Source organism: Danio rerio, chromosome 2, assembly GCF_049306965.1.
Source record: "Danio rerio strain Tuebingen ecotype United States chromosome 2, GRCz12tu, whole genome shotgun sequence".
Classification (NCBI taxonomy): domain Eukaryota; kingdom Metazoa; phylum Chordata; class Actinopteri; order Cypriniformes; family Danionidae; genus Danio; species Danio rerio.
Window position 1 is genome coordinate 3,402,501 of NC_133177.1, and position 23,742 is coordinate 3,426,242.

At 41.8% G+C, this 23,742-nt stretch overlaps 1 protein-coding gene across 2 annotated transcripts in view; it reads left to right on the top strand.

Annotated features, from left to right (window-relative positions):
* The window catches only part of wnt9a (wingless-type MMTV integration site family, member 9A), a 70,978-nt gene that overhangs the window by 35,642 nt on the left and 11,594 nt on the right, over positions 1 to 23,742 (top strand). The window contains 2 exon segments of one of the 2 annotated variants that reach the window (NM_001045363.1): positions 21,093 to 21,214; positions 21,323 to 21,352. In NM_001045363.1, the coding sequence (NP_001038828.1) occupies positions 21,093 to 21,214; positions 21,323 to 21,352 (152 nt within the window). 2 annotated transcript variants of the gene reach the window in all.

The window sequence follows — 23,742 nt, forward strand, 5'->3', positions numbered from 1 at the left end:
AAATGATATACACTCACCGGCCACTTTATTAGGTACACCTGTCCAACTGCTTGTTAATGCATATTCCTAATCAGCCAATCACATGGCAGCAACTCAAGGCATGTAGGCATGTAGACATGGTCAAGACGATCTGCTGCTGGTCAAACCGAGCATCAGAATGGGGAAGAAAGGTGACTTTGAACGTGGCATGGTTGTTGGTGCCAGACGAGCTGGTCTGAGTATTTCAGAAACTGCTCAGCCACTGGGATTTTCACGCACAACCATCTCTGGGGTTTATAGAGATTGGTCAGAGGAAGAGAACATATCCAGTCAGTGGCAGTTATGTGGGCGCACATAACTTGTTGATGCCAGAGGTCAGAGGAGAATGGCCAGACTGGTTCCAGCTGATAGAAAGACAACCAGAAGAGCATCTGTGAAAGCACATCACTTCCAACCTTGAGGCAGATGAGCTACAGCAGCAGAAGACCACACCGGGTGTCATAAAGCGCAAATCATCTCAGACTGGTTTCTTGAACATGACAATGAGTTCACTGTACACAAATGGCCTCCTCAGTCACCAGATCTCAATCCAATAGAGCACTTTTGGGATGTGGTGGAACGGGAGATTTGCATCATGGATGTGCAGGCGACAAATCTGCAGCAACTGTGTGATGCTATCATGTCAATATGCAGCAAAATCTCTGAGAAATGCTTCGAGTACCTTGTTGAATCTATGCCACGAAGGATTAAGGTAGCTCTGAAGGCAAAAAGGAGGTTCAACCCGGTACTAGTAAGCTGTACCTAATAAAGTGGCCAGTGAGTGTATTATGCAGCACTATGGATGTTTCGAAAGCTATTTAAAAGTATGATGACGTTTCATTTCTGAACGATCCATTTGTTTTTTTTAAAGGTAGTCAAATGGTAAGATATCCAGAGAGAAAACTTGAATGCAAGATTTATCGCTCGCCTCTAGTGACACGCTGTAGACACTTCGACTGTCAGTCAAATTTATACCGTTTTTTTTTTTCTTTGGGAGCACACATAAAAAGCTCACACATGAGGTGACTTCATCTTTGAAAAGCCTGAATACTTGACTGCTCTCCATTCTCACACATCCAGGCTTGCCCTCCAGCACTCTGGGTAAAAGGCTAAAAATACTGGGCTGTAAGCCATCGCCAGTAGCCCAGGGATTAGCGGAGCTCAGTGTCTCTGGCAGCTCTCCAGTTCCATAGTAGCTTTTGTGTTTCAGATACAAGCATGTCTCAAAGACTTCTCAGAGGCCCGAGATGAAATTTCTGTTTTGTTTCTGTGAGATCTGTCGGGTTTGTTCTCGCTTGCTGGAATTCTTACAGCCGAGCGCGTCTCTGGTCTGATAATGAACTCCAGTTTAAAAGACTGAAGGCTAACATGTCAATTTTGAGTCGATACTCTGTCTAAACACTTTAAAGAGCCCATATTATAGGTTTTTGAAAATTCCCCTCCATGTAGTGTGTAACACAGCTCAAAGTGAAGTGAAGTATCCAGCTAAGGCTTAAATCTGTTAGTGTACAGTGTTTAAAACAGTTGATTCATCTATAAAAGAGTCGACTCATAGTGCTTCAAACGAGTCGCCTTGATACCGAGTCATTAGGTGTTTCCCCATGACGTACGAACGAAACCAAGTTATTCACGTGAGGCAGCAAATGTTCAGTGGCGCAGTGGGTAGCACGTTCGCCTCACAGCAAGAAGGTCGCTGGTTCGATCCTCGGCTCAGTTGGTGTTTCTGTGTGGAGTTTGCATGTTCTCCCTGCCTTCGTGTGGGTTTCCTCCGGGTACTCTGGTTTCCCCCACAGTCTAAAGACATGCGGTACAGGTGAATTGGGTAGGCTAAATTGTCCGTAGTGTATGTGTGTGTGTATATGTGTGGATGTTTCCCAGAGATGAGTTGCGGCTGGAAGGGCATCCGCTGCGTAAAAACTTGCTGGATAAGTCGGCGGTTCATTCCGCTGTGGCGACACAAGATTAATAAAGGGACTAAGCCGACAAGAAAATGAATGAATGAATGAATTTAACATTGGGCGAAGCAGTGGCACAGTAGGTAGTGCTGTCACGCCCCATTCACACGGGGCGTCAGCGTCAACGCTTCCTTCACTTTGAATGGGTGACGTCAGGCGTTGCCGAACTGCATTGTGGATCCGTCGGCACCGCTTCAGAGGTGTTGATCGCTGCAGATGTTGGGACTAGCTCAAATTTTCAAGCACCAACGGAAGCGTCAGCCAATCAGATCGTTGTATGCAAATACACCAGCTAGACAGTGGCCTATTGCTGAGTAAATTTTATTGGCTGACGCTTCTATGACGATTGCTCCAGCCCCATCTTCAGACACGCCTTCAGTCAAACGTTGACGCTGAAGCCCTGTGTGAATGGGGCGTCACAGCAAGAAGGTCGCTGGGTCGATCCTTGGCTCATTTGTTGTTTCTGTGGAGTTTGCATGTTCGCCCTGCTTTCGCGTGGGTTTCCTCCAGGTGCTCCGGTTTCCCCCACAGTCCAAAGACATGCGGTACAGGTTAATTGGGTAGGCTAAATTGTCTGTAGTGTATGAGTTTGTGTGTGAATGTGTGTGCGGATGATTCCCTAGCTGAGTTGCAGCTGTAAGGGCATCCGCTGCGTAAAAATGTGCTGGATAAGTTGGCGGTTCATTCCGCTGTGGCGACCCCGGATTAGTAAAAAGGACTAAGCCGACAAGAAAATGAATGAATTTAACATTTTAATTTCATTTGACGATTCACCATGTCTCTGTTTATAATGATTGGTTACGCTTGAAATTCTGCAACTGTGCTTGTGATGCTGAATTTTGCTGAAGCACAGCAGAACTGAATCTCTACCTGAACCCATCTGACCAAAGAGAAAAGTTAAATTAGTACGCAGATATTCAAATGCTTATATACCATCAACATAATACTGCCGCAGAAAATGTTTGTAATATTATGTAATATCAATATCGTCACAACCCCTGCTCTGCTTAAAAGTGTTTGTCATCACAACCATTTGTACAGTAGGTTTGTCCTCATACAGTGACTGCATTACTAAATCTCAAGGTGCTACCATAGAAAAAGGCACCTGTTACAAATCAGTCAAACCACGAATGTTCAGGTGTCTTTGATATTTGAGCATAATTAATCGGCGGTCGCTTGTGAGTGATTGTATTTACATCAAATATATACATTCACTATTTCTAGGTTGCCAAATGTAGAACAAACGCGATACTAATTAGCAGTGTCAACTTGTAGAATTAAACACGGCCGTTTAGCAGAGGGATGAACTGTCATTAAAAAAATAAGCTGTGGACGGGGGTGTTTTTAATATGCTTTCGCAAGTCTTCGCTTGCCTAGTTTCTGTTCCATAACCTGTCAATGTATGTCAGATTTGTGCAGTAAACAGATTCCTCGCAGTTCGCTTCTGCTCACAAAGATTGTGTTTGTGTTCATTTAAACATGCTGAACTCATGCCTTGTCTGGGCTCCCGAGAGAAAGCGTCTCACAAACATTCGCAGCCACCTGCTTAAAGCTGTGTTATGTCTTCAGAATTTCCCCTTAGCTCTTGGAGTGAAACCCATATGTATTTTTAGCTGTCATAACCATGTGCATCATACATTTTAGGTTGTCAGATTCTCTACATACGCACTTGTTTTCGTATGGACTTGCTGTCTGTTTATTGAAATTCTGGAATATCATGGGGGCGGCACGGTGGCTCAATGGTTAGCACTTTCGAGTCACAGCAAGAAGGTCCCGGCTGGGCCAGTTGGCATTTCTGTGTGGAGTTTGCATGTTCTCTCTGTGTTAGCGTGGGTTCCCCTGGGTGCTCCGGTTTCCCCCTCAGCCCAAACACACGGACTGATTGGATGAACTAAATTGGCTGTAGTATATGAGTGTGTGTGTGAATGCGAGAGTGTATGGGTGTTTCCCAGAAGGGCATCCTCTGCATAAAACATATGCTGAAATAGTTGTCGGTTCATTCCGCTGTGGCAACCCCTGATTAATAAGGGACTAAGCAATAGGAAAATGAATGAATGGAATATGATGGAATTTTAAAAGGTTTATTGCAGACATTGAACGTCAGCGGATTTTATACATTGTTTGTCCAAGTCATAGAATATCAGTTTATTTTTTATTTGATTTTCTGTTTATCAAAATGTCCTTTTTTCTATCTACATCTTTATGTTATGCCTAATTCTATAACCGGCGATAAGACTAAATGTCCACTGAAGGGTTTTTGCACTGCAGACAGCAGGCTCGTTGGGAAAATGTGCCCTGGTCTTCATTTTTGAGAACTGAGAAATATGAGCTTGTGGGTATATATGGCTGAATTTTATGTGTAAAACGTGACGGGGGCCGAGGTTTGAGTCTGGCAAAGAACGCTTTTCAGAAACAAAACAAGACATCAAAAGAGCAGCATGAGGTTGTGGTACAAGCAAGTCTTTAGCCTCCTTTCCACTGCACACGTCAAACGACAGACCGGAAGTCATTAATTTCCAATGGAGAATAGTGCGGGAGCTGCATGGAGTTCTGATCATCTCCGTATGCAGAAAATTCGGATTCATGAGCTGCGGATCCGTTGAAATATTTGAACTCCTTCAACTAGAACGTATGCGACCGGCCGACCAGATGTGATGTATTCCAGTGTTGTCCAAGCAGGTCTGTGTGTGCGAGATGAGAAATAGTAGTTCATTTGGTTGTTTTTTAAATCAAAAAAGTCTAAATAATACAAAAAAAAAACATTTCTATTCATAAATGTAAGTAATAAATAAATTAAAATATATATTTTTATGTTGTCTCCACATTCCCTCCAATATTTTTAGTGGTCTGAGTTTCTAGTATTCATTCATTTATTCAACCATGATAAATGCACAGAGAATAAAGGCTCTTGCTATTTTTTTTTCGGACACTGCGAGAACAGCTTCTCTCCCATGGTGCATGTCAGAACTGAAAATTCTGTGCGACTACCACAAGGGGGTGCAATCCGACAGTCGTGTCCAAATGTCGTGTGCAGTGGAAAGGTGGCTTTAGTGATGGCTTTTTTTCTTCTAGTTTGTTTTTGAAAACACATTCCGCTTGCTTTTAGGGAAAGGGGTGTATGGGTCAGTCAAAATCAGCTTCTCTTAAAGACGCGCACGAGAAGGACGTTACTACACACAGAAATGTTTACATATATTTACGTGAAACGGCACGAGAAAACGTGTATCTGTAATGTATTTGAGATTGTCAAAAATATACACAGCACCCTCTAGTGGATTTGCTAAAATAAGAACTGCAAGGCAATGTAGTCCAGGGTACATATTTGTCGGTTCTCAAAAATGTAGCCCTGAGCACGTTTTCCAAAGAGCCTGGGTCGGCATCCCCACTGTAACGTTAGAAGATCTTTTGCGAATTATTTGTTGACAGTTGCTTGGTATTGTCCCGCCCCTCCTCCACTGTGATTGGATGGCTAGTTCACAAGTGACACTGACTGTAAGACACCCACTCTGCACCTCACTACGCTGCTGGCGCTCAAAAAAAAAACGTGGCCTCACCATGACTAGGAAGAACAAATGTCAGTAAACGAACAAACCTTTTGTGCTTCAAACAATTGTCTATGACAATATGATAAAATTTAATATTATGTCAAGAAAATAACAGTTTGCTACATCAAGCAACATAACATAGTTGTTTTGTATGGTTAAATATAGAATGGAAGTGATTTGGCTCTTACACACGGGACAAACTTTGATCTCACTCAGCATCTGTATAAGTAAAGTAGAAGTAAAATAAAACAAGGAAAAAGCAGGGCGGCACGGTGGCTCATTGGTTAGCACTGTTGCAGGGCCAGTTGCCATTTCTTTGTGGAGTTTGCATGTTCTCCCCGTGTTGGTGTGGGTTTCCCCCACAGTCCAAACACATGCGCTATAGGTGAATTGGATAAACTAAATTGGCCGTAGTCTGTGTGTGTTTCCCATTACTGGGTTGCGGCTGGAAAGCGTCCGCTGTGTAAAACATATGCTGGAATAGTGGCGGTTCATTCCGCTGTGGCGACCTCTGAAATAGCAAGTTAACAGCAAGTATAGCCCCTAGATTAGGATGTAGGTTTAATGGAAAGACACGCTTTGCTGAGGAATTTCCATTTTTAGAGACCTTTAGGGCCTACTCACACTATGCCATCCGAAACCGAAAAGCGAGACGTGACTTTTAAGGGACTGTTTGATATGGATTTATTAATCATTCTTACAGTTCAGTGAACGCAAACTGCTGTAGTTTATTAAAGACGCAAACCCCTCACTGCACGACAGCTGCGCGCCTTCAGCAGACCTCCTCATTCCTGCAGCACGAGAGCTTTATGATTGTTTATGAGTGCCAAAAGTGGCGGATCTGTTCGGCGAAATATTTGACGGCATATCAAACGACTGAAACGATATAACTAGAGAAATCTCCACTGTGCTGCTGAGTGAGAGCGTATGGCAAGCCGTTTTAGCATTTAAACCTTGTTCTGACTATCCATAAATATATTTAGAGATATCTCTAATTATATTTTGACTAGTCATAATTATAATTCGAATAGTCAGAATGACAATTAGAGATATCTGCAATTACAATTGTACTAGTACGAAATCAGATTGGAGATATCTGCAAATATATTATGACTAGTCATATTCCTCCATTGACTTCCATTGAAAAATATTTGCAGATATCTCTAAATGAGTTTTGACTAGTCAAAAATCCAATTCAAGAAATCTACAACTGTGATTCGACTATTAGTAAATTAATTAGAGATATCTTCAAATATATTTGTAAATATCTCTAAATATGACGAATTAAAGACATCTCCAAATGTATGACTAGTAAAAACTCAGTTAGAGATATCTGCAAATATTTTTCAATGGAAGTCAATGTAGGAATATGACTAGTCATAATATATTTGCAGATATCTCCAATCTGATTTCGTACTAGTTCAATTGTAATTGCAGATATCTCTAATTGTCATTCTGACTAGTCGAATTATAATTATGACTAGTCAAAATATAATTAGAGATATCTCTAAATATATTTATGGAGTCAGAACAAAGATTTGAATGCTAAAAAGGCTTGCCATAGAGAGCGCTTCTGAACAGCGCAGCAGCGATGACGTAAGCGTGCCGAGGCCCGATATGGTGTGAGAGCGGGCCGTCGGGGGAGACGGGAGGGGGGACAAGCATGCTTTGGCCCGGTTCGAGACAACTGTACCTAGTGTGAGTATGGCCTTAGTGTGCTGAGGTTGGTCTCTCTCTGTGGGCCGGGATATTACAGGATCACACAGTCCAGCCACAAGCGTGTCTAATGTCCTAATTGGATTATGCAGTTGCGGTTCCTTGACAGCAAATTATTCAAACAACCTGAACCCCCTCCTTTTGCAAGACAAATCGGGCAAGACAGCATGTTGGCGAACACCTCATAATAAGCAATTAACTCGACTTATTAAAACCTTTCAGGTTTATCTCCAGGTGGAATGTGGCCACGTTGTTGGTGGTCAGGATTGTTCGCGAAGTGTGGTCATTGCTGAGCCACCACACACATTCACTTAAAAAAAAAAAAAAGCTTCTGGGAAAAGAAGCTAAAGATTTTTCTGTCTGTTTTGAATCTCACAAGGTTTAAAACTGACTGAAAACACAAGTAGGCCTCCTTTATGTTTTTGCATGAAGTCACCTTTGAGCAACTGAATAAACATGAGATTTTTTCTTTTTCTTTTTTTTTCATGTGTCATGGTTTCCTTCGTTTTCAACATTGCCTATGAGGCAGCTCTTTTTCAGGCTCAGGTTATACTAAACATTTGGAAATGTAGCTGCATGGCTAGAGTCGGCGTCTGGTGACAAAAACATCCCCAGTAAAGCCTTACTCAGCAAAACGATGCTGAAATTGGTAAGTGCACAATACTTCTGGAGACCTCCAGTGCTTTCAATTGAAGATTTTTGCAATTTTCAATTCATGTGTATTTCTCTAGCGCTTTTACAATGTGTCAAACCCAGGTAGCAAAGAATTCTGGCCCAGATTTGGCAAAAAGCAGGCATTCCTCCGGCACTGGCATACAGCATGTGGGCCAAACATGGCACGAGTTTGGCAGAGGTGGCGCAGTCTTAATAGGGATGTAACGGTATTGTAAATACCGTCATACCGCAATATAAATTTTTTTCGATATTACCGTAGTCGCATGACTCGGTAAAACTATAGGTCTTCTGAGAAAATTTGCTCAGGCGAATGAAGTGAACGGGAGGTACCGGAAACTACAATTCCCATCAGCCCAGGCTTGGCCATAATCCCTTGCGGTCTGTTGTCGCTACAGATCCAGTAATGCGGAAATGGAGTGTGCTGCTAGAAGCGGGGATCAAAAAGAGCTGGAAAACCCAGCGGGTGTTGTCGCCGCGCTCGTACTGAATAGCGGTGTTGTCGCGCGATTTCTTATCAGCTGTGTTGTCGCACGCGTACTGAATAGCGGTGTTGTCGCGCAAGTTCTTATCAGCTGTGTTGTCGCGCGCGTACTGAATAGTGGTGTTGTCGCGCGAGTTCTTATCAGCTGTGTTGTCGCGCGCGTACTGAATAGTGGTGTTGTCGCGCGAGTTCTTATCAGCTGTGTTGTCGCGCGCGTACTGAATAGCGGTGTTGTCGCGCGAGTTCTTATCAGCTGTGTTGTCGCACGCGTACTGAATAGCGGTGTTGTCGCGCGAGTTTTTATCAGCTGTGTTGTCGCACGCGTACTGAATAGCGGTGTTGTCGTGCGAGTTCTTATCAGCTGTGTTGTCGCACGCGTACTGAATAGCGGTGTTGTCGCGCGAGTTCTTATCAGCTGTGTTGTCGCGCGCGTACTGAATAGCAGTGTTGTCGCGCAAGTTCTTATCAGCTGTGTTGTCGCACGCGTACTGAATAGCGGTGTTGTCGCGCAATTTCTTATCAGCTGTGTTGTCGCACGCGTACTGAATAGCGGTGTTGTCGCGCAAGTTCTTATCAGCTGTGTTGTCGCGCGCGTACTGAATAGTGGTGTTGTCGCGCGAGTTCTTATCAGCTGTGTTGTCGCACGCGTACTGAATAGCGGTGTTGTCGCGCAAGTTCTTATCAGCTGTGTTGTCGCGCGCGTACTGAATAGTGGTGTTGTCGCGCGAGTTCTTATCAGCTGTGTTGTCGCGCGCGTACTGAATAGTGGTGTTGTCGCGCGAGTTCTTATCAGCTGTGTTGTCGCGCGCGTACTGAATAGCGGTGTTGTCGCGCGAGTTCTTATCAGCTGTGTTGTCGCACGCGTACTGAATAGCGGTGTTGTCGCGCGAGTTTTTATCAGCTGTGTTGTCGCACGCGTACTGAATAGCGGTGTTGTCGTGCGAGTTCTTATCAGCTGTGTTGTCGCACGCGTACTGAATAGCGGTGTTGTCGCGCGAGTTCTTATCAGCTGTGTTGTCGCGCGCGTACTGAATAGCAGTGTTGTCGCGCAAGTTCTTATCAGCTGTGTTGTCGCACGCGTACTGAATAGCGGTGTTGTCGCGCAATTTCTTATCAGCTGTGTTGTCGCACGCGTACTGAATAGCGGTGTTGTCGCGCAAGTTCTTATCAGCTGTGTTGTCGCGCGCGTACTGAATAGTGGTGTTGTCGCGCGAGTTCTTATCAGCTGTGTTGTCGCGCGCGTACTGAATAGTGGTGTTGTCGCGCGAGTTCTTATCAGCTGTGTTGTCGCGCGCGTACTGAATAGCGGTGTTGTCGCGCGAGTTCTTATCAGCTGTGTTGTCGCACGCGTACTGAATAGCGGTGTTGTCGCGCGAGTTTTTATCAGCTGTGTTGTCGCACGCGTACTGAATAGCGGTGTTGTCGTGCGAGTTCTTATCAGCTGTGTTGTCGCACGCGTACTGAATAGCGGTGTTGTCGCGCGAGTTCTTATCAGCTGTGTTGTCGCGCGCGTACTGAATAGTGGTGTTGTCGCGCGAGTTCTTATCAGCTGTGTTGTCGCACGCGTACTGAATAGCGGTGTTGTCGCGCGAGTTCTTATCAGCTGTGTTGTCGCGCGCGTACTGTAAAGCGGGGACAGAGGGTGTGTCGCGTTGCGGGGGCACTTTTGATCATTTTGGAAGGGAACTTTCTATCCAAGACTAAAAAGGGCATGTGCACTGCACAGGTTGAGCACTGTGTGTGCACGTGCCTGCAAGTTGGGGAATACGACTAATCAGTCATGGGGACTGCAGAAACACAGCACACTGTTCAGATTGATGCAGACATGAGATCTCTATCTCACTCATGGTTTGTCCTCTCAAGTGGGGGAAAGACAATGCACAACGTTCCCCATTGCTAACAACCTGGGCCAAGTCATATCTCTCTTGTCCCAGAAACCTCAGTCCCAAATGAGAGGGTTTTTTTCTGTTGCAGGGGACATTGTAAATGCCCAGAGATACCAGCTTTTACCAGATTATATTTATATGATCATTTTCCTTTAAACCCATCTCTATCTAAGTGAGTGAGTGATTAAATGTTGAATGTGATGAGTTTTCAACAATACTAAATTAAAACTTTATTTTTTTTACATGGTTTAATATTTTTTTGTTATTAAAATTGAAGTTCCTGTTTCAAAGCTTACAGATAGATGACTAATTTGTATGTCATTGACACTTTTGGCACTTTTTTTGGAGTATTTTCATAAGTTTTGTTTTTTTCCTGTAAATTATTCAATAAATATCGTACCGTGACATTCATACCGAGGTATTACCGTACCGTGAAATTCTGATACCGTTACATCCCTAGTCTTTAAGGTGGCACACAAGATTTGGGCCAGATGTAAAATATAGTATTTGGCCCAGATGTTAATAACCGATATGTGGGCCATGTAAGTTTGGCCTGTCTTGACCCACATTTAAAATACATTAACATTATTTTTGAGTTAAAAAAATAAAATTCTACCAATCAGGTCGCTTTGAGAAAAAGCATGTCCATAGTGTGCTTAAAGTGCAATATGTTATGGGTTTATCAATTTCTTTGCAATTGTGACACACCAACCAATCTGGCCCAGTTATGAGTTATTAACTTGGCTGAGACTTGGCCCAGACACGGTCCATGTTTGGCCCTTGTATGGAAGCCAGACTTGGTCCAGTCATGTACTGTAATTCACTGCGGCATGTGGGCCAAGCAAAACCTGATTGTGTGGGCCAGAGCTGGGCCAGAGAGATTTTGCTATGTGGGAAGCAGCTTAACATAGAAGTTCTAGTAAACTGAAACTGCGTCAGTCCAGATTTCAGAGTTAGGTTTAGTTGAGTTCAGTGTAATGTAAATGGCACAGCTGAAAGTCCAAACACGGAAAAGCAAATCCAGCGACAGACCCACAAGTGCCAGTGGCGATGGGTTACAAGTTTACGACGGGGTTCGAGTCTGGCAAAGAACGGTTCCAGAAAGCAGATAAGACAAAAAATAAAATAAGCAAGCAAATAACAGGGTGAGAATGTGGTCAAATCTGAAAATGTGGTAAAAACCAGGTGAATGCTTTTCTTTTTCTGGATTGCTTTTTTAAAAAAAAAAATTGCTTTTTTTTTTTGTTGGTTGGGTTTAGGGAAGTCGGCTGGTCAATCGGTGCTTTTCAAAACACTATATGTCAGGCACGTGCACAGATAGAGCTCAACCTGTGCAGTGCACATGGCCTTTTTTCTCTTGGATATAAAGTGCCCCTCCATAATGAACTAAAGTGCCCCCCCGATCTTCAATTTGCAATTGTCATCCCCCCTACCTCTGCCTTTAGTTCACAATCTCCCCACCCCCCCAATTGGAAAGTCTCTGCACGGCACTGTTATTGGTTGGGTTCAGGGAAGGAGAAGAGTGGGTCAGTTGATCGGTCAGTCAGTCAGTCAGTCAGTCGATAGCGGCCTCTGGTAGATTTATGCGAACAGCAGGCACGCATGGCATTTGCAAGAGAAGTTTGAGATCTTAAAAAGCGTACACATAGTCCTCTGGTGGATTTGCAAAAACAAAAACTGCAAAAAAACATACCACCTTAGACATACAGTTGAAGTCAGAATTATTAGCCTCCCCTGAATTATTAGGCCCCTGTTTTTTTTTTTTTTTACCCACAATTTCTGTTTACGGAGAGCTGATTTTTTCAACACATTTCTAAGCATAATAGTTTGTTCTGTAGACTCGAAAAAATATATAGCTTAAAGGGGGTAATAGTTTTGACCTTAAAATGGGTTTTAAAAAATTAAAAACTGCTTTTATTCTAGCCGAAATAAAACAAATAAGACTTTATCCAGAAGAAAAAATATTATCAGAGATACTGTAAAAACTTCCTTGCTTGGTTAAACATCATTTGGGAAATATTTAAAAAACAAAAGAAAATTCAAAGGGGGCTAATAATTCTGACTTCAACTGTATTTGCAACTCTCCAGAAATGTATATAGCGGTACGTTTTCAGAATGAGCTTGGATTGGTTGTTTCCACTGATTATAAATAACTACAATATAAAAAACATAGTTGTTGCTGTGATACCCCTGATAAATAAGGGACTACACCAAGTGAAAATGAATGAATGAAAAATGTATATTAGATGACAAGTGTGGCAGATTTAAAGCTGTAATGTTCAGTGTAGCAGCAGATGTGTTTTAAAACCTGTCTTTGTGAGTTTTGTAAATCCATTTATTCCTTTGCTTCTCAGCGAATGTGTAAAAGGAACCCAGAAATTACACATAATGAGCTCCTGCCCTGCCAATGCTGTCAATTGGTGTGACCAATATGGTCATTAGCTGACAGTCTTGTCCCCTGTGTGTGTTATGAGAGTAACTCCCGGCTCCCCTCGTCACCGACCGCAGAATGCTGGTTAGATGTTCGCCAGCTATGTGGCAGACTCAGAAAGTATGCTTTATGCATAGCATGCTCGAAAATAAACTGAAAAAAGAGCCGCTGCTCTATCACAAAACGTGGCTGAAATGCACCAAGCAGCCACCGATGTGAAGGATCCTCTTCATGCTTTTTGTTTGGTTAAACTGATACGGTTGAAATCAAAATTATTTGCCCTCCTGTTATTTATTAATTTATTTTTTGCTATTTCAAATATTTCTCAATTTATGATTAACAGAGGAAGGAATTTTTCACAGTATTTCCTATTCTATTATTTATTCTGGAGAAAGGCTTACTTGATTTATTTCGGCTAAAATAAAAGCAGCTTTTAATTCTTTTAAAACCATTTTAGGTTCAAATATTAATAGCCCTCTTTAGCAATGCTTGTTTTTTTATTCGACCTAAACCTAATTAAACTACATTCACCGGCCACTTTAATAGGTACACCAGTCCAACTTCTTGTTAAAGCAAATTTGTAACCAGCCAATCCCATGGCAGCAACGATGTAGATACGGTCAAGGCGATCTGCTGCAGTTCAAACCGAGCATCAGAATGGGGAAGAAAGCTGATTTAAGTGACTTTGAACCTGGAATGGTTGTTGGTGCCAGACGGGCTGGCCTGAGTATTTCAGAAACTGCTGATCTACTGGGATTTTCATGCACAACCATCTCTAGGGTTTACAGAGAGTGGTCAGAAGAAGAGAAAATATCCAGCGGCAGTTCTGTGGGCGCAAATGCCTTGTTGATGTTAGAGGTCAGAGGAGAATGGCCAGACTGGCTCCAGCTGATAGAAAGGCAACAGTAACTCAAATAAGCACTCGTTACAACCGATGTCTGCAGAAGAGCAACCTGGGTATTGTTGCTGTCCATGTCCGTCCCTTTAACACCAACATGTACCTATCTTCTGATGGCTACTTCCAGCAGGATAACGCACCATGTCATAAAGCTCGAATCATCTCAGACTAGTTTCTTGAACATGACAATGAGTTCAATGTTCTCAAATGGCCTCCACAGTCAGCAGATCTCAATCCAATAGAGCACCTTTGGGATGCAGTGCAACGGGAGATTGGCATTATGAATATGCAGCTGACAAATCTGCAGTAACTGTGTGATGCTATCATGTCAATATGGAGCAAAAATCTCTGAGGAATACTTCCAGTACCTTGCTGAATCTACGCCATAAAGGATTAAGGCAGTTCTGAAGGTGTACCTAATAAAGTGGCCGGTGAGTGTAGTTAAATGTCACTTTAAGCTGAACACTAGTATCTTGAAGAATATCTCGTCAAATATTATGAGCTGTCATCATGGCAAAGATAAAATAAATCAGTTATTAGAAATGAGTTATTAAAACTATTACGATTAGAAATGTGTTGAAAATAATCTTCTTTCTGTTATACAGAAATAGGGTAAAAGAATATTCAGGAGGGCTGAAAATTCTGTACTTATAATTAGACGTTCAGCCAACGGTGTGTGGGTGTGACGTCTGAGCCTGAGACTAGTTCTTTAATGCTTAGCTAACTAGCAGATGACACTAGCCAAGTTTAAATCCCAGCTGCATGTTAAAACATGCCCTGCTATGAAAACTATGTTATATATTGGGAAACCACGAGGAACAGGTAAATAATGACAGAGAGAGAGAACCTGAAAGTTCAGAAATTATTATTAGTGGAAATTGAAAGCACTTTTTACAGGCTCATCTGTAAATCTTCTGTTTTCAGTGTTCAGTGTTTTTGTTAACGTATAAATGGGTTTATTTTTTATATCCATTTTGTCCATAAGCCTGAAACGTTTTCATAAACTTGCTAAATTCAGAACTTAAAGCTACTCTTTTTTAACCAGGAATTAACCTGAAAAATGAGTTATGAGTAATAACAATGGAATGACACAAGGAGAAAGTCTCTGAAGCTACTGAAACATCTGTAATACGTTACACAAAAGGTTTTTTGGTGCTGCAGCTTAAAGACGCCTCTCATATGGAGAATGAAGTGTGTGAGTTTTTCACATAATTCAACAGTGTCAAAATCTTGATAGTTCTGTGAGTCTCGTCTATCAAATCTGAGCTTTATTCTGTATTCTTTTTTGGATTCAAGTCAGGTTATTGGCTTGGCCATTCTAGAGCTTGATTTTCTTTCTCTGGAAGCATTTGAGAGTCTCCTTGGCTGTGTTTTGAATCATTGTCTTGCTGAAATGTCCACCCTTGTTTCCTCCTCATCCTTCTGCTAGTGTAGATGTTGGGCTGAAGCAGCTGATCTTCATTTACACTGAGGAAGGGCAGAGGATTGCTGAAGAACTACTCAGAGATTTCAGCTGCTGTCTGGGCTTTCACTGCCTTCACTTTCTACATGTGTTCAATACTTTTTCCCTGCATCATTTTATTTTATTGCGCATAACTTAAGTTGTAAACTAATTAGATTTTTATATATTTTTTTGCATTCCTAGATTTCTTTTGTTGTTACTAACATCCGGCGAAAATTTCATGTCAACGGCACTTTTAGAAATATGTTTTCTGAGAAAAATGGTGATACTTACACTTATTTTTCCTGCTGTAATTGGATATTTTAATATCATAATATTAGTGGATTTTTTATGCATGTTTATTTAACCTCAAAACATGTAAGCCCCCAAAAAAGAGAAATTAAAGTGTGTTTTTTTTTTACAGATGGTTTGTCAGGCCCACTCACCTGTGAGAGACACACTTAGAACTACATATAGATCGCCCTAAATGAAAAATGCTTTCACTGTTTACTTAAGGTGCTTTCACATCTGTAGTTCGCTTCATTGGTCCGGACCAAGGGGAATAAATGTAAACTGTTGCATTTTCTGCTGTCTTTGGTTCGTTTTCACACCGCACTGCTGGCTTTGGTCCAGTTGAACCAGTTGAAAAGAACCAAAATGCAGTCATCTGACAAAATCCACATCACTCATTGGCCAGATGTTGTTGAACATAGTTCCCAAACTGCTTATTGATTGGTCAGAATTCACGTGCGGGAAAATGCCTATGAACTCCCGCAAGTAAACAAACCGGCAGACACAAAATGTCCTTTTTACTATGGATGGACGATTGTATCCCTGCTCTAGACAAACTATACATTTCGAAAATGAAGTGTGGCCGCAGCTGGAAAACTGTTTTAATGCATCGCTTATCACTTCAGGAGGAGGTGTGAATTAATTTAGCTAAAATGTGACATGGTCATCTTGCGGAAATATTACCAACCATCCATCAGGTAATGCCCCCCCCCCCTCTCTCTCTGTTGGTAAAGCGCTGTCAACAAATATTTTTCCTCCATAACCCATAATGCACAGCGCATCGGCCTACGGCAGCTGGATTAGTCCAAAAGGCGCAGTACTTTTTGCGGTTGAGTCTGGTTTAGTTTGGATCATATTCTCACCACAAACAAACTGCTCCAGGTTTTGTTAGAAAGCGGGTCTTCAAGCAGGTCTCGGTATGCTTTTTTGGTCCACTTTTGGTGCGCACTCGAGTTCGATTGCTGCATTCTCACCTGCCCAAACGAACTGCACCAAGAGGGAAAACGAACTCTAGTGCGATTCAATCGAACTAAATAAGGCAGGTGTGAAAGCACCCTTATTCTCAAGTGGTTCCAACCCTTTATAAGCTACTTTTATTCTGTTGAACACAAAAGAAGATAGTTTAAAGAAAGATGAAAGCTTGTAACCATTGATCTGTCAGTTTTAAGTATAGTACATTTTTTAGAGCAGGGATGGCCAACCCTGTTCCTGGAGAGCCACCTTCCTGCAGATTTCAGTTGCAACCCATATCAAACACACCTGCCTGTAATTATCACATGGTGTTCAGGTCCTAAGTAATTGGTTCAGGTGTGTTTGATATGGGTAGCAACTGAAATCTGCAGTATGGTGGCTCTCCAGGAACAGGGTTGGCCACCCCTGTTTTAGAGGCTTGTTAATTTGTAAGAATTTGTAAATTTTTTTGTTGTAAGTGTAATTGAATTTGAAGCTTGTATGTATCATGTTTTGGTTTACTATGTTTACATTTACATTTAGTCATTTAGCAGACGCTTTTATCCAAAGCGACTTACAAATGAGGGCAAGGAAGCAACTTACACAACTATAAGAGCAACAATGAATAAGTGCTGTAGGCAAGTTTCAGGTCTGTAAAGTCTAAGAAGGAAAGTATTAGTACTTTTTTTTATTTAATTTTTTTTGTGTACAGTTAGTGTGATATCCAGAGAGGCAATTGCAGATTAGGAAGTGTAGTGGAGACTAAATAGTTGAGTTTTTAGTCGTTTCTTGAAAATAGCAAGTGACTCTGCCTTTCTGATGCAGTTCGGGAGTTCATTCCACCAACTGGGCAGATTGAGCGTGAGCGTTCGCGAAAGTGATTTCTTCCCTCTTTGGGATGGAACCACGAGGCGACGTTCATTCACAGAACGCAAGTTTCTGGAGGGCACATAGATCTGCAGAAGTGAGAGCAGATAAGAAGGAGCAAGGCCAGAAGTCGCTTTGTAGGCAAACATCAGAGCTTTGAATTTGATGCGAGCAGCAACTGGCAGCCAGTGCAAACAGATGAGCAGCGGAGTGACATGTGCTCTTTTAGGTTCATTAAAGACCACTCGTGCTGCTGCGTATTTCATTTTATGTTTATTTGATAGGGGCAATGTCGATTAATTTATGGTAAAAAAAAAATAGCCAGTTGATACAGAATTATCTGCAGTCCCATGGTAAAATAGTCACCTGTTACGTTTTTAGGGTGACTAATTTACCATGGGACTGCAGATAATTCTGTATCAACTGGCTATTTTTTTTTACCATAAATTAATCGACATTGCCCCTATCAAATAAACATAAAATGAAATAAAAAGACAAACAAATACTATAAAAGTCAATGGTTAAAGGTTTACATTTTTTTTTTTTTTTGATGTTCAAAAGAAGAAAGCAACAGATTCAGAACAAGTCAAGGGTGAGTAAATGATGACAAAATGTTCAGTTTTGGGTGAACTGTTCCTTTAAAACTAAATTCATTCATTTGTTTTTCTTTAGCTTAGTCCCTTATTTAACAGGGGTCGCCGCAGCGGAATGAACCGCCAACTATTCCAGCATATGTTTTACGCAGTAGATGCCCTTCCAGCCGCAAAACCAGTACTGAGAAATATAAACTAACTGGACAGCAGATAAACAATTCACACAAACATTAACTTCAGAACTGTAACTGCGTTTCCCGTAGTACATTATATATTTGAGAACATTAACCACATCAGAATTTATTCATGCTTTTTGGCTTACATGACGCACATTCAAAAAAGTGCCCAGAGCAGCCCTTAATAATTGCTCCAATTCCTGGAAATCAAGCCAGGCTTTTCCTTTCATTCATTCAATTTTCAGGAACCCTAAAAGTATAGATTATGATTGCATTTAGTCAAGAGTCATACCGTACTTTAATCTCCTTTCAGCTTCAGTCATAGGCACAGAAACATGGGAAGCCATGAACACAAGCTCACAGAAAGAAATCTGGCTTTCTGAAGGTCAAGTTTGGTGACCTCTGACCTGCAAAGAATCTAAACATCAAAGAGCGACCTCTACGCTTAAAGGGTTACTTCTCAACTAAATGAAAATCCTGTCATCATTTACTCAACCTCACGTCGCTCCACACTATAAGACTTCTGTTCATCTTCAGAACACACAAGAAGATTAGACCTTTTCTCTTTTGAAAGTATATTCAAGGCAGCATGGTGGCTCAGTGGTTAGCGCTGTCGCCTCTTAGCAAAAAGGTTCGAGTCCCGGCTGGGAGTTGGCATTTCTATGTCGAGTTTGCAAGTTCTCTTTGTGTTGGCGTGGGTGTCCTCCGGATGCTCCGTTTTCCCCCACAGTCCAAACACATGCGCTATAGGGGAATTACATTAACTAAATTGGCCGGAGTGTATTAATGTGTGTGAATGAGCGTGTAATGGTGTTTTCCAGTACTGGGTTGCTGCTAAAAGTGCATCCGCTACGTAAAACATGCGCCACAATCTTGTGCATGGTATGAATATGCACAGTAACAGTAGTGCTACATTGCTGGAGATAGAACAAGGCTGCAGGTAGAAGTCTGCTGTAAAGCTTAACTTATAGGCTCCGAAAGCAGAATTGATAAAAAGTGTAACATTTTGATAGGGACTAAATGGTTTATATATAGTTATTACACTGCTGTCTGGAATTTTTGATTCTGATTGGTCAGTCGCAGCATTCCAAGGTATGTTATTCCAAGATAACAACCGCTGAAGCTAATAGCACAGGTTCATTCGAGTACTTTGAATCACCTCAACCATCAGTAAATACATCTGCATCCATACTTACAGTGCATGCTTGTCTGCCATAGTTTTTGACTGTTTGGTGCCATCTTGTGCATAGGTTAGTGTATGCTTCCATTTTCGTTGTTGCCATCTTTGCCTTCAATGAAATAATTGACAAACTATTACGACTCAGTACAATGTTTGTGTGTAATTCTTAGATTTTGTTGCAAGTATCTTTGTAAAAAGCTGGATAAAGTACACCCAGGCTGTATTTATTGTTAAATATTACATGGCTGTCTAGAACAGTCTATTCTGATTGGTCAGTCGTGACATTCCAAGATATGTTATTGCCAAAAAACGACCGCTAAATAAATGCAGGCTTATCCGGGAATTCAAATCCCCTTGACCTTCACTGTCATAGTTTTTGACTGTTTGGCGCCATCTTGTGATTGAATAGTACGTAGGTTAGTGTATGCTCCATTCAGCCATTTTTGTTGTTGTCAGCTTTGCCTTCAATTAAAGTATTAATACACTATTACGACTCAGTACAATGTTCGTGTCTAATTCTTAGGTTTTGTGGCAATTATCTTTGTAAAAAGCAGGATAAAGTACATCCAGGCGGTTGTAATTGCTAATTATTACATGGCTGTCTGGAATACTCGATTCTGATTGGTCAGTCGTGATACTCCGAAGTATGTAATTCTCAAATAATGAATAACTAAAACATTTAATTTGTATCTGTTGTCTGTAACGGCACTGTTCTTGACTGTTTGGCGCCATCTTGTGACTAAATAATGTGTAGGTTAGTGTGTGCTTCATTCAGACATTTTTGTTGCTGTCAGCTTTGCCTTTAATGAAATAATTAATAAACTATTACGACTATTACGAATGTTTGTGTCTAATTCCTAGGATAAAAACAATTATGTGGCAAGTATCTATGGATAAAGCAGGATAAAGTACATCCAGTTGGTTGTGATTGTTAAATATTAAATGGCTGTCTGGAATACTCGATTTTGATTGATCTGTCGTGACATTTCAAGACATTTCACGCTCATCCGGGAATTCGAATCACCTTGACCTTCACTCTCAGTGAATTTGTGAAAATCCATATGCTTAAACATTTATATGCATCTGTTGTTTGTTTTGCCAGTTTTTGACTGTTTGGCGCCATCTTGTGATTAAATAGTGCCGAGGTTAGTGTATGCTCCATTCAGCCATTTTTGTTGTTTTCAGCTTTGCCTTCATTTAAAGTAATAATACACCATTACGACTCAGTACAATGTTTGTGTCTAATTCTTCGGTTTTGTTGTGTCTATGTAAAAAGCAGGATAAAGAACATGTAGGCTAAATATTATATGGCTGTCTGGAATCCTCAATTCTGATTTGTCAGTTGCAACATTCCAAGATACAGTATGTTATTCCCAAATAATGACCGCTAAAATGTTAACATCCACATACTTAAACATTTATTTGTAAATAATATTTGTAATGCTCGGCTGTAACGTCACAGTTTTTAACAGTTTGGCGCCATCTTGTGACTGAAGGTAGTATTCTTTATTCAGCCAGTTTCGTTATGGTCAACTTCAGTCTTATACAACAGTGTTTTGCTTCACATCAGGCTTCCCATAAGCCTGTCGGTACTGGATGTACTTTATTCCTTACATATTGACCTTATTCTTCAGCGCGAAAGTGTGGTCATTTTGCAATTGTTGTAGAACTTCTGATCCAGTAGCCTAGGGGAGAAATGACTAGAAATAATAAACGACAGAAAACGGTCAAACTACTTGCTCTACAAACAAGTGTGTTCATGACTATACATAAAAAGCAGAATAACATATTAAGAAAATATCAGTTTCCAACATCCAGCAGCATAACGAGCTGTTTTTTAAGTAATTAAGACCAGACGTCTTGAGCCAAAAAAGATTCCAATGGCTGCGCCCACTTGTACATCAAGAATAAGGTCAATACAATGGTGTCAGCAAAAATGTGCCTGCGACAGTGACAGTGTTTGACTTCTCAATCTATCTTTCTCATAGGCTGACAGGTAATGAACCCCTGTCCATTCTGCCACTGACCTCACAGCCAGACGAAAGGGCGGGAAAATCGCACTACAAGCTGTGTGATCGACTCAAACTGGAGAAGAAGCAGCGCAGAATGTGCCGACGGGACCCTGGCGTGGCCGAGACGCTGATGGAGGCGATCAGCATGAGTGCTTTAGAGTGCCAGTACCAGTTTCGCTTTGAGAGATGGAACTGCACGCTGGAGGGCCGATACAGGGCTAACATTTTAAAGAGAGGTAAGTTGAGTACTATCTATCAAATGCTAACAATTGATGTTGACATGTGAATAAACATTAACAATGGCTGTGTCCGAAAATCTGCAAAATGCTACCTTCGAAGGATGCGTTCCAAGGTAGGAAGACGTCATCAAGACATGTCTGAATTGAACTTTACTTCATTTTTTTTTCTTGAGAAACATTTTTCTCATAGGTGCCAATTGCACGTCCTCCAGAAGGCAATCTAGCAGCTAGCTCTCAGCAGCTGTCACATGGTTGCCCACTGAAGCCAAGCAGGGCTGCACCTGGTTAGTACCTGCATGGGAGACTACATGGTGAAACTAGGTTGCTGCCAGCAGAGGTGTTAGTGAGGCCTGCAGGGGGTGCTCAAGCTGCGGTCTGTGTGGGTACTAATGCCCCAGTATATGGATGGGGACGTTATACTGTTCAGTTAGCATAGTCCTTTGCATGAGACCTTAAACCAAGGTCCTGACTCTCTGTGGCCGTTAAACATCCCAGGATATCCTTCAAAAAGAGTAGGGGTGCATCTCTGGCATCCTGGCCCACTGGCCTCTGTCCATCATTGAATCCTAACCATCCCCATATTATAATTGGCTTCATCACTCTCTGTCCACCCTACCAATAAGCTGGTGTGCGGTCTGCCACAATCCGAGTAGATGCTGCAGAAAAGTGTACGGCTGCCGCATGTCCTACCACAGTTTCACACTGTTTTTTTTTTGGTATTTTGGTTTTGTTTTACATAGGTTTTGGAACCGTTCTTTGCCAGACTTGACCCTTGTACAAGGCTAGCTATTAAGCAAACTGATCTGCTAAAATGCTAACTTTTTAGCATCTTTTTCCAAAGACACAACCGTCTCTATAAAATACATATTGAACATAAATATGTCAATAACCAGTAAGAAAAGTGTCTGGACCAGTTGTATGTAATTTTTGCGTGATTTTAGCGACTAAACTTACCTAAAATTAGTGAAAACAGCCGCATGCGAGACGTGCTGTTGACTGTGTCGTTGCTCCGTTTCCATAACAACGCTCTCTGCTGCAGTGCTTGAATGAGGCTCGGCAAATAGCTTAGAATGACCAAGAGGCGACACTCAATAGAACGTTCCATTGCAACAGCAGCGCCCAGCAACAGCCCCGGATTCCGCCATTTTGGAGTGAAAAAGTTCGGCCGTCCATTGGATCTCATAACTGTCGCGATGGCAAGCAGCTGCTTTGTTTTTTATTTATTTATTCAAAAAGCGCATTAAAGTTGAGATACAACCTGAAAGACGACAATACAACAGGTATTATCGAGACAGCACTTTTAATGGTTTATTTTACAGACTTATAATATGCAATTTGTTCTATTGGAGTTTTCATTCCAAAATGGCCGCCACACCCTCTAGTGGCTGTTTCTCAAATTACACCAGAGTGTCACCTCTTGGTCATTCTAAGCTCTTTGGGCTCGGTAAAGGACACTTTAAAGTAACGCAGCATTTACATAAACATTTAAAAAATTCATAAACAATTTTAATAATGACATTTTATATCAAATCTTGATTTTTAAACTTAGTTATAATTTGTTATATTTAAAACGTCTTGCAGTATTTTTATACTAAACTTTTCTTTTATTAATAATCAAATTTTTATTCAGTGCCTCAACAACAAAAGTACATATATCAGGATGTCAGGATGGCCGAGCGGTCTAAGGCGCTGCGTTCAGGTTGCAGTCTCCTGGAGGTGTGTGTTCAGAAGTGTGTCCACTTCTGACAAACCTAATCTTTGGCGAGGCAGTGGAGCAGTAGGTAGTGCTGTCGCCTCACAGCAAGAAGGTTGCTGGGTCGTGGGTTTGAACCTCGGCTCAGTTGCCGTTTCTGTGTGGAGTTTGCATGTTCTCCCTGCCTTCACTTGGGTTTCCTCTGTGGATGCTCCGGTTTCCCCCACAGTCCAAAGACTGATGGGTTGCGGCTGGAAGGGCATCCGCTGCGTAAAAACTTGCTGGATAAGTTGGCGGTTCATTCCGCTGTGGCGACCCCGGATTAATAAAGGGACTAAGCCGACAAGAAAATGAATGAATGAACATATATCAGGTACAGAACAGCCTACAACATCAAAAACACAACCGGGTGGGCCATCGGTTTTCCACTGGTGTCCCGCATTTTTAGAACGGGCGGCTTGCCACTAGTGGGCCGACTACGGTCCGCTCGTATCAAGCTGCTGAATTCGTGCCGCCCAAAAAACGCCGGCGCTCCGCCAACTCATTGTTTGCTGGTATTATACTAAAAATTACACCAATATGGAGGTAAGCCGTCAGTAATAGTGTAGAAAGGAGCAGCATCAAACTACCCCGTAGCATTCGTTTTACACATAAAATGCAGCCAGACGTACTTATTAGCGGTTTATCAACTATG